The sequence below is a fragment of the Nicotiana tabacum genome, chromosome 7 (assembly GCF_000715075.1).
Source record: "Nicotiana tabacum cultivar K326 chromosome 7, ASM71507v2, whole genome shotgun sequence".
NCBI classification, from domain to species: Eukaryota; Viridiplantae; Streptophyta; class Magnoliopsida; order Solanales; family Solanaceae; genus Nicotiana; species Nicotiana tabacum.
In genome coordinates this window covers 130,934,553-130,946,154 of record NC_134086.1, presented here as the reverse complement: position 1 = coordinate 130,946,154, position 11,602 = coordinate 130,934,553, and the positions used below count along the sequence as shown (strand labels likewise).

Here is an 11,602-nt window from a genome sequence, read left to right as displayed (position 1 = left end):
GGACTTTGACAGAAGTGTGATTTTGATTATTTTATATAGGTATAGTCAATTTTTGTAGTGTTATTCACATTAGATGTGTAAATTTTAGTATAACATTATATCGATAATGCTTATACCAAAAATAAAAGCACAGTACAACAAATAGTAAAATAAGAATAACCAAACAAGCATAAAATTATCGAAAAACGTACAATTGAAAGCAGTCAAATTTATTTCTTGTTATTACATTACAAGTACGAGATAAAAAAGAAAAAGGTACACAAACAAAAAAAAACATAAAAAGAAAAAGAAAAGATGGGTCCGTAAAACAAGGGCTGAGGAGGAGAGAGGAAATAGGAAAAGAGGAGGAAAAGAAAAGAGGCTCACACTACAGCCTCATCCATGTTCTCTTTCCCCCACCTATCTCAACCCAAACAACTCTCACCGCTTTCTAACGCCCTTCAAATTCTATTTCATATACACACCCAGCCTTACCCATCGGAAATTCTCTGAATTTTTTCTTGTTTATTTTTCATAATTATCTCAAAGTTTTTCTCCTTTCTTCTTGTTGCTATCGAAGAAGAAAGATCAATTATAATTTTAGTTAATATTTTGTTTTATAAATTAAGGTAGGAGTAAACGAAGTTGTAGGTTGTTTTTTGTCGGTAAATTATGGGATTAGATGATGTGGATCTTCCGGACGACGGTGACGGAGGCGGTGGAGGAGAAGATAAGGCATCGGCGGTTGCGTGTTCGATTTGCCTAGAAGCTGTTACCGACAATGGAGATAGATCTTGGGCTAAACTCCAATGTGGCCATCGATTTCACCTCGGTTAGTTCGTCTTTCCAACTTTTTAAATTAATTAATTAATTAACTAAAACGTAACTGGTACTCTTTGTGACGAAAGCAAGCAATAACCTGGTGGGTAGTTAAATTTACCGCTAGATTGTCTGAGATCTGATTAGCTGCTAAAGTTGTGGAATTTTCTACCTTTTTTTCTTTTTCTTTGGGAGATCAGAATTTTGATTTTATTAAGATGTTTTGGTTAATTTTCTGCAATCATTAACTTAAACAGGTGGTTAATCAAGTTAAATAGACTTATCACATGATGATGATTATCCCCTTTACTTAATACTTGCGGCTAGGTGAGTTATATATGTTTTAAAGCAACTAAGTGTCTGAAGTTGAAGAAGTTGAAGGGATACCAAGAATGGCTAGACGGTCTAAGCAATTGTCACTTTGATTTTTGTACAGCAGAATGCTTTTAAGAAAAGTAAAGGTTCAAGGATGTTAGCAGATGCTGTTAAGAAAATTAAAGGTTTATGATGTTAAAGGAGATTGGTTACTTCTATGAACTTTGGAAGTAACAAAGAGCAAGAAAGGAGGAGGTCAATTTAAAAAAAAAAAGTTGATTAATTAAAGGTTCAACTGATCACTGTCGCCTGTATTTTGAACACGTTGCCTGTATTTTGACCATGTAGTCACAAGTATCCAGCCAAAGTAACCGATCAAAAAAGAAAAATATCCAGCCAAAGTAATAGGATTTAGACATATCCAAATAAAAGAACTTCAATCATATTTCTTTGTTTTGGGATTGTGCATGTCCTGTTTGAGCCTTAAATATGAGGTCAAGTAGCTGAAACAATGATAAAATTGCTTGAGCACTACATCCATTTGTATGATTTTGCTATGACAGAGTAAGAAGAAGGTTGTAGATGAAAACCAGGAAATAAAAAGGAAAAGAAGTGGGCGAACTCTTCAAGTTGAGATTTTAAAGCTTAACGTCCAATGTAGTTTTTTTTGGACTTACAATGTGATTTCTGAAAATTGGAAGTAAATGAAACCTCCTTTTTTTTCTTTTTTTCTTTTGGTAAGTGAAATTTCCTATGTGATTGGCACAATCTTTTCTCTTATCGTCACTGTTGATGATTTTCCACCAGCTCTTCTTCTGCTCCATTCCTTCTCATTGTCCTCGAATGTATCCTCATCCTCACTTTATAAACATCATGATTACCTAACACTTTGGCTGCTTCCCTTACTTCTGCCTCAGTCATAGAACATGGTCCCTTCAGTAGCGACAAAAAATCGGAGTACATGTTGTAGTTTAGCTATCTAAGTCTCTTGTGCTAATAGTATTGCTTACTCTTGGTCTTTCGTCGAGGCGTTCGACATTCAATCAGCCCAGAATCCTACTCAAAAGATCATTTTTACGTCTAATATTCTAGCTTCTTGAAAACCCACGCCGAACTTGGTCACAGAGATCAGTTTCTATTATTGTGGAGTCGATCTGGGGCACATATAGTGGAGTCAAACCCAAATTTTCCCCTTTGCAAATAGAAATTTATCGTTGGGCCATATCGTTTTTTACACCTCATATTAACTAGGCATATAGCTAGGAGTACAATGAATGAATACCAATGTTGTAGAAGGCAAAAAGGTTATAAAAGTGTTTATATCTATTGGGGCTTTAAGTACAAAGCACAACTAAGTGTGCACCCTTTATTGAAGAAAGAGACAAATTTTGTTATTTGTGTTATATGTAATTTAAGAAAAATATCTATAAACACAAATAATAAGATTAAGGAATTCAGAGAATCACAATCAAGTGAATTTACTTAATAGCACTGATAAAAGTAATTTACGTAATACGAATCATATATATCAAGGTCTAAACCATTTTAAATTTCTTATTCTAATGCAAAAAAGCAGCATTAAGTTTCTAATGCAAATTTAGTGACTTTTTATTGTGATGTCTGTGCTTAATAGTTAATACTAACATATTCATGCATATTGGTTCCATAAAAACTAAGTTATCAGTATACTAGTGACATTTATTGTTCAGATGAGACGTACGCGCTAGCGACTTCGTGCCTACGCCAATGCGCATCAATGCGCCTATGTGAAACAAGGTGTCTATCCGTAAACTTATTCTCAGTGTTTAAGCACATTTTGGACTAGCACTATCTATTTTGCATCTTCTTGATGCCTTTTAATGATATCTCTCTTACTTCATCAAAAAAAAAAAGGAGAGATATTCTGGCAAATGTGGCTATTATTGTATTCTCCTCGGTTGTGAGATAGTTATTCTAATATTGCTGCCTTTCTAAAATGAACCCTGAGTCTAGCAATTTATACGTTGTTCTCTGCAATTTGTATCCGCTATTCACTTCTTTGATATTATTTTACAGTTGCTTAATGGTGGAAGCCATTTATCTTTCTTGTAACTTCCTTTCATAAACCATTTTCTATTGTAGCTTCACTTGATGTGTAACTTTGGGAAATCTACGAGCCTTATCATGTGTTTGTGTGTGGTGGTGGTGGGGGGGACAAATGCGTGCACTTTACTCTTCTTGGTATCTAAGATTATTGTTGTTGAATGTGTTAGTGCGGAGAAGCCGGGGACTACTGAGTGTAGTAACTTTTGTTTCTGACATTCTCTAACAATTCCTTATTTAGAATTAAGTGGGTGTATTTCATCTTGTTGACAACTTTCCATTATGGCATGCAGATTGCATTGGTTCTGCCTTTAACATCAAGGGACAAATGCAGTGTCCCAACTGTCGGAAAATTGAGAAAGGTCAATGGCTTTATGCCGGTGGTTGTCGTCCCCTACCTGAGTTCAACATGGATGATTGGGCCCATGATGAAGACCTATATGATCTGAGCTACGCCGAAATGGTAAAGATGAGTCATCTATTACCCACTGTTCAGTAATCTAATAGTCAATCTAACCTATCAAAAACTACTAATAAAAAGTTTTATTCTCCTGGTTTTAATGTGGGGCCATTGTACTTTCCTTTATCTGGTCTTCATAAGTTTCTTTTGGATGATGTGGTTCTCCTACTGGGAACTGATTGAAGATTAGTATTAAAGAAGTAGATGGACTTGCCTTATCTGACTCTTGATTGCCTTTTCAGTTCTGTTTTTGCTTATATATGCTTACTATGTTTCGGAGATTATTGCCTAATCGCATCTCCTTGTCATGATGTCCGTACTCAACCATCCAGACCTCTTCTTTGTTGCTTTAATCTCTTCTTGTTAACAAGAAATGAAGTTCTTTGAGCTTAGGACTGTTAATTTGTATTCCACCAATTCTAAACAATTTGAGGAAAGTCTTTTCTGATATATAAGTTTGCAGTTTTCTGAGTTTGACAATTTATGATTGTATAACATGATTAATACAAACGGCCTATTGAAGTGGTTTGTGGAACATTCTATTCCTTCTTTTTCTTTGATTAGTATGATAGATTTTTGTCTGGATGTCCTGTCTGAAATTTATGTCATACATAGGTTATTTGCCTCCGCAACTTACCGTCCTGGGCTTGTCTCCAAAACTTACCTGAAACAGTTAGGTTGTAGCCATAATATGAGATATCCTGATCTTTCACATTACCACAAAGTCATCTGCAGCAACTTACTGAAAGGGTAAACCTACACTGGTATTCTGAATCAGTTGCCTGAAGAATTCCAGCATGTTATGAGATTGAATTTGTATAAACCCATGAGTCTTAGTATTTTGTCAACAAATGTTATCTATATTTCTGTCCATCAGAATTGCTGATTCTATCGCATCATTAAAATCCATTTGACAACACAATGCGTAGGTGAACTTGGGGTCGCCTTTATGCAAGGGGACGTCAATTCCTTCAGTGGCATGCACACACAAATCACAAGATTCTTACAAGAATATGTGGACATAGGAAGCATGTACATTAGAAGAGCGAGTTGGTGCTCTGTTTACTGATATAACACTGACTACTATAAAATTGGACCTGGGTGTGAGGACTTTCGTTTTCAATGATTTGTCAATTATTTCTGGTAGCAAGAAACTACTTTAATTGGTGTGTGTAAAGCTCCATTTCTTCTGTCCATTGCTACAGGGAAAACATTTTTTTATTATGGTGTGTGTAAAGTTCCATTTGTCCTGTCAAATTCTTTTTCCTTCTAGTGTTTTTCCTGTTGCTACAGGAAAAACATTAAAAAGAAAAAGAGAAGTCCTGCTTGGCTCATGAACATTTGTTGGTGCATTGCTAGTGCCTAAATATAACTTTGCTTTTCTCTTGCCTTTCTTTTCTTTCTGTGATCTGTTTATTGTTGATTGTTTTTCTTCTCAAGCCAATTATTAAATTTTACTTACTAAACGTTGTATGTCCTGTACGAGGTTTTGCAGTCATTTGGAGTTCACTGGTGTCCTTTTAGTGGATTAACTCGGCTGCCATCGTCTTTTGAGTAAGAAACGATTTTACTCATTTTATGGTAGAGATCAGTTGTGTTTTTTAACTCATTCACAATTTGTTATTGATGATTTTGCCTCATTAGGCGAGCTTGTAATGTTGAAATTGTACTGTCTGCTTATATAGTCTTGAACGAGAATGCTGCGATACTTGTAGTTTGAAGTCGGATAGGCTAGTGTATCATGTGCATATACACCAGTGATTAATCTATAATCCAAACTCATAGAAGTGAAAAACCCAAGTAAATGGCCCCATGAACTTTGGCATACAAAAGATGGATCATTCTCTGGCAGTTAGCTGTTCTTGGTTTTCATGGTGTATGTGGATTGAGCATAGTGCAAGAACTTTCAATGATCATTTTTAGTACAACATGCCTGTATACACTGGCTTTGTTTCCTTCACTTTTTGGTTGACGAAGTAGTTTTTTTATAGGATTAGTTTGTCTTCTGTCTGCATCAATAGATCGGATACATGATGCAACTTTTACTTACGATTAAGATATTAACGCATATAGTCATCTTCTGGATGTTCTTCTTCATCAGTAATTTTCCTTTACTATGAAAAATTACTTAAATTTCTTCTTTTTAAATCAGTGGTTTACTTGGTATTCTTTCTGTTAAACCAGTTAATGAAGGTAACTTATACGTGGAAGGAATCAGTTATGTTGGATTTGTAGAGATGAGATACTGGTGATACCATGGTAGATTTCATCAGTTCCCTACATAGTTGAAGGAACCATACTTTTGCTCTTTGCTTCTGTACATACTGCAAATGCTATAGCACCATTGCTATGTTTTCTTTCTTTGCCATATTGAGGCTGAGTTACAAGCTGAGTTTGAATACACTGTGTGCGGTGGAAATAAACCATTCATTAGAACATTTTACATCTTCCTAGTTATAAAAACTGGCCCATTGAGCTAATTTGAGTCCACAATGTTGATGGGTTTCCTACTGGGACTAATTAGCCTCAAGTGTGTAAGGATCCCAATGTTTTGAAGGGCCTTGAAGTATGATATGCCCTCAGATCGTTTCTTTCTTTTTGATGGGACAATGAGTTGAGATTATCACATCTTTTGCCTCATTTTGATGCTAGCTAATTTGATTTATGTCCGGATAAGGAATATAAGAAGCTCTTAGATTTCAGCATTAAATTCAAGTGGATCAAATGGAAGTACACTTGTCCACAAAAAGAAGTAAAAGTACAACTTTTAACTGAACAAACAATAGGGAGAGTCACAAATGGTTAGGGTACTGCGTATTTTTGTCCTCTAGAATTACTGCAATCTGTACTATCTAGACTGCCAGGCTAGAATTGTAACTGCATAACATTCCCTGAAAGAGACACCTGAAAAAGGGGCTTACATACAAGCTGCAAGCTCATCGGCGATGTGTTTTGTACTTCCAAAATTAGAATTTATTTCGTTTGGACAAATAGTAAGGGGTTGCAATTGGCTGGCGAGGGGTGTGGAAGCTTTAATCGGATGGTCCTATGTGACTCTTAGGTTGTTGGAGGGGCTGGGCAGTGCAGTACAAGCTGATTGAGGAAAAAAGGAGCGGAAGAAAATATTTAATTTGATAAAAGAAGGAATTTACATAACTAGGTGGGATGGTTGTAAAGGAAAATGAACTAAAAACATTTAATTTGATAAAAGCAAAAGAGATTGAACATAACGAAGCTGGCTGGGCGGAGCAATGTAGGGCAGGTTGTAAAGGGTGAAATTGGATGTGTGAATAGGGGATACGGTCGTTGGGAGCCTGATATTTAAATTGGAACAGGGTAGAGGAGCAGGTTCACACTCCTCCAAGTTTCGAACATGTGAGCCAACTAAGGCTGGACCAAGTTCAAGTGGGAGCAAGGTATTGCCTTTTTTTATCCTATTAAGGCTTACATAGAAAATCATCTAATCTGCTCCAATTTATCACTCTTTTCCTGTTGGATGAAATGTTCAACACCATTATGCTAATAATATTATTTTATATAACTTCTTACAGGTTCCAGAGTCAATTTTATTTACGTAATCAAATTTAAACTTCGATTTGATGATTTCTTTATAAATTAAACTAAAAAATTTCGATTCAATTACAACATTAATATTTTTTTCCACTGCAACTTATGTAATGCATAAGTCAAATTAACATCTTTAGTTCTTCTTGGTGTATCACATGGGACAGAAAGCATAATTAGGACTTCCGTATATCCTATTAATCCTCGTGAAATTAGAGCCCAACTGCGGATCCTAATACTTTCTGTTCTGTGACTGCTTGCTAATCAGTGAGCGAACACTATGTGCCGGCCATTGAGTTTTATTTAATTTGAACAAAGAAAACAAAGCTAAGATCTGATGATGAGAATTATCCCTCTATTTTCTTGGTGTTCATGGGGTATGGTTGTTTTTCTCCCGTCTTGCTTTTGCTGTAGATTTTGCTGCTTGTGTCATGTCTAGGCCCTTTCTTTTTCTTTTGCTTCTCTTCTTTTATTTTCTAATAATACTTCCTAACCTATAATTACATGCTTGCAGTGAAGGGGATCTTTCATCTAGTGCATGTAAGATTTCTGACTCTTTGAATTACAGTGCTAAATCTTTTTGTCATGCTTCAATAATGAGAAAGTTTTCATTTCTACTTTATAGATCATGATCTTCTCGGTCAGCATGCTATATTTGCTGAACACACGGCTGTATCATCTGCTGCTCATCCATGCCCATATGTTGCCTATGTTGGAATTCACCCATCATCCTCAAATTCGAGTGGAAGTATCAATGATGGTCCTAATTTCAACAATCATTGGAATAGTCCATCTGTTCCCAGTGAGATGCCTGCTTCTTATGCTTTCCCAGGAATGGATGTGCATTATCATAGTTGGGACCATCATTCATCTTCTTTCCCTGTGACAAGCAGTCGTGTTGGTACTGCTGATCAGTCCTTGATTCCCTCTGTTACTCAGAGAGCTGCCAGAACCAATGCAGATATCCCAAGACCAGGATCGTTTGTCCCTCCATTCCTTGTTAGTCACGGGTATGATATGTGGAATCACTGGCAATTAATTTGTTTCTTTTCAAATTATTATCTATCCTATTTAAATGTCGGTTTTAATTGTACCTCAAAAAGGAAGGTTCCCTTAACCTTTTTATTTTTGATTTGGGTGGGGGTGAGGGGTGAGGGGCGGAGGAAATATTAAATAGGAAAAAGACTTGAAACTTTGATTAAAATTTTTCTTGTTTGAGATCACTTGAGAAAAACACCAAAATAGGGGAAGGAGGAAAGCTGTTTTTGTACTCATTTCAGATTTTTGATTTTGTTTTGCTTTTGCAGTTCTGCTGCTAGAGCTGGAAGTTCAGTTGCCTCACCAATGATACCTCCTTATCCTGGAAGCGCAGCTCGGACCCGTGACCGCGTTCAGGCTCTTCAAGCATATTTTCAGCAACCAAGTAATTCACCAGCTGTACGTGCTCCTGTTATGTCTGCTACGAGACGATCCAGCAGTCATAGAGGGATGGCTCAAGTAGGGCCAGTTGCCTCATCATCTGATCAGGCCGGTGGCTTCTACTTCTATCCTTCAGGTTCTTCAGGAAGAAACTTTCAAGAAGCAGAAAATCCTGTATCCAACAGATATTGGGAACGGGAACACTTGCCTGACTTCCCCTTGAGTCAGGTTGACAGAGATCCTATTTGGGGACCCTTTCATCACACTGGTGTTGGGTCTGATACTGGTAGCCGATCTGGCAGCTACCGCCCGAGGCATGGATCTTGGAGGATGCCATCCCAGAATCGGTCATGAATTTCTTGTGCTGTTTTGATGAGAACTGTGATCACTGTGAAATGAACCCAATTTATGTATGTTTGAGAAAACAATCATAATGGTTGGAGTCTTGTCAATCTGGCAGGTTCAAACTGTTTTGTGGCCATGAAATGACCCCTTTTTTATGGCCATGGGTTGTGTGATGGGGCGGTGGTGTCCTCTTGTTTCTGTGCCATGTGGGTTATAAATAACATCACAATGTTAATGGCAAAAGTTCAAGCTAGTGGTTGCCTCTATTATCTGCAGTGCTTGGTTACACAAATTTCTGTCAATTTGGTAAATGGTTTGACATAATACGTGAATGATGAACCAAAATATTGTTTTGGCCGAAGGAAGCTGCTCAGATTGGTTCTATGGTTGAGCACCAACTGCATCCTTGCCCCAGGGCCAGGGGTGACAAGGAATAAGTGTTGAAGATACTAGACTTTTTAATCATTTTATAGTGGAGATAATGGTTATTTGGTATACTTTGAATAAGATAATGCTTATTATCGCAACTCCTTACGGGAGGAGCCAAACATAAGAAAAGATAATGTTCAATTATAAGGACTACTTTTGGTACGTAAGAATGTAGATCTCAAAATGTTCTTATTTATGGAATAGTATTGGAAAGTTTTCACCAAAATTTTCCTTTAGTTTTTAGCCATTATCTGCTTTACAAGTGATCATAGGCCAATGGTGAAAATTAAATCATTCTTAACGAAATAAAATTCGGGAAGTATTCATAATAATCTGCTGTTGTGAATCAAACATCTTCTTAATATTTCTTTTTAAGCTAAATATGACAAGATTGAGAGGGATCTCATTGTGCTTTTGCTTCCTTTTATGTTTAGAGATTTTTTTTATAATTCTAACTACCACATCGAAAAAGGACAAGATTATATAAGCAATTAGTTAGGTGAAGTCAATTACCGAGCCTTGTAACGGGGGCTTGTAACCAAGTGGGGGTAATAAAGTGGTTGGATGTTAAAGAATGGGCTTAGTAGATGGTGAAGTTTGTTGCGCCTTTCTACTCTCAGCAAAATTGGGCACGTCTCACAATTCCACATGAGTTGTCAACCAAATGATTCCATTCCGTACCCCGACGCTGTGGCAGAACTTGCCTACCACTAGGGGTGTTCAAACCGAACCGGAAAATCGCACCAAATCGATTAAAAAACTCAATTAGGTTTGGTTTGACTTGATTTGGTATTGAGTAAAAATACTCGAACCAAACTGACATATAAATATATAAATTTATTTATATTTTTAAGACTTTATAGTAAATTTTCTTTAGAAAATGTAGAAATATTTGGATTCTCTCATGTATTAACCTTGAAAGCAGTAAATTAACAAAAAATTATTGTTAGATGACTAAGAAAATAACTATCACGTGTTACTAAAAAAATTCTCCCATTAGAATATTTTAATAGATCATATGTTTGTCAATTTTTTCCATATTTACTAAACATATATTCACTTATCAAAGTTTTATCTATAATTTTAACAAAGTAAGATTGAAATAATATTCATGTAACAAAAAACCCCGAAAAATCCGACAAAACCGAACCAATCCAAACCGATATAATTGGTTTGATTTGATTTTGGTAAAAATCGAACCACCCCGATCCATGTACACCCCTACCTACCACACCTGTTGGAGAGGCACATCACTTTCGCAAAAACGTGCCTACTGGGCTTTATTCCAACACACAACCACTTTTTGCAACTTAAAACTACAAAAAAAAAACTAATAAAGAGGAAGAAAATATTAAAATTACAATGAATAATTACATTTTATAAAACATAAGAATTGGTTTTAAGTGCTTCGCTTCATAATTAGTAAAATAATTGTTGAAAAGTTTTCAAGATTGATGTATTTACATTTGCATTCGTCTTTGTATTATTTATTTTCCGTCATACACCAAACATTACAAGAACTTCATTGTTGTAGTTTGTCAAATATTTCCTAAATTAACATTATGAGAAAGCGTTTTCCCTTGTCAAGACATAATTCAGAATTGAAAAGTGGCACATAATCGTCGTTCTAGCTAATGGCGCCGTTTGTTGACTCCAAATCTGTTGAAGGCAATAAAAAAGTCTCTCTTCTTATCTAGTTTCACAGTTTTCTCATTTTTATAATTATAGGTACCACTGTAAGGTGTGCTTGGTTAACAAGTGATCATAGTCAAATGGTAATTTTTATTTTTATTTTAGAAATAAAATAAGGAGGCGTTTTTATAATGTGCTGTTGTGAATCAAACATCTTTTAGTACCTCTTTTTGAACTAAATATGAAAATTTTGACAGGCATCTCAGTATGCTTTTTATCTTTCTTTTCCTTCTATGTTGAGTGATTTTTTGGGAGACTGAACTACATGCCATCAGCTAATTATTCCTATTTATATCTAATTTATTTTTGGAATCAACACCATATATCTTCCCCAAGTCAAATTACCAGGCTATTCCAGCAGCAGCATTCCAACGCGTGATATATGTCTAACTCACACATACATAGCAAATGTCTTGTTGTCACCACCCGGCTGCCAGTTTTTCTCCACAGATCATATGGCTTAAATGAGAACATTTGATAATGGGTGACAATCACAGA

The 11,602-nt window shown here is 36.0% G+C and overlaps 1 protein-coding gene across 2 annotated transcripts; it reads left to right on the top strand.

Annotated features, from left to right (window-relative positions):
* The first annotated feature begins 261 nt into the window (after window positions 1-261).
* Window positions 262-9,226, top strand: LOC107784866 (E3 ubiquitin-protein ligase RFI2). 2 transcript variants are annotated; one of them, XM_016606056.2, is made up of 7 exons: window positions 262-811; window positions 3,489-3,658; window positions 5,151-5,209; window positions 6,991-7,071; window positions 7,734-7,759; window positions 7,845-8,229; window positions 8,527-9,226. In XM_016606056.2, exons 1-7 carry the CDS (start codon window positions 652-654, stop codon window positions 8,990-8,992), a joined length of 1,347 nt encoding a protein of 448 aa, XP_016461542.2. In that variant the 5' UTR covers window positions 262-651; the 3' UTR covers window positions 8,993-9,226. The 2 variants fall into 2 exon arrangements, with proteins under 2 accessions (XP_016461542.2, XP_016461543.2); XM_016606057.2 differs by lacking the exon at window positions 6,991-7,071.
* The last annotated feature ends 2,376 nt before the right edge of the window (window positions 9,227-11,602 follow it).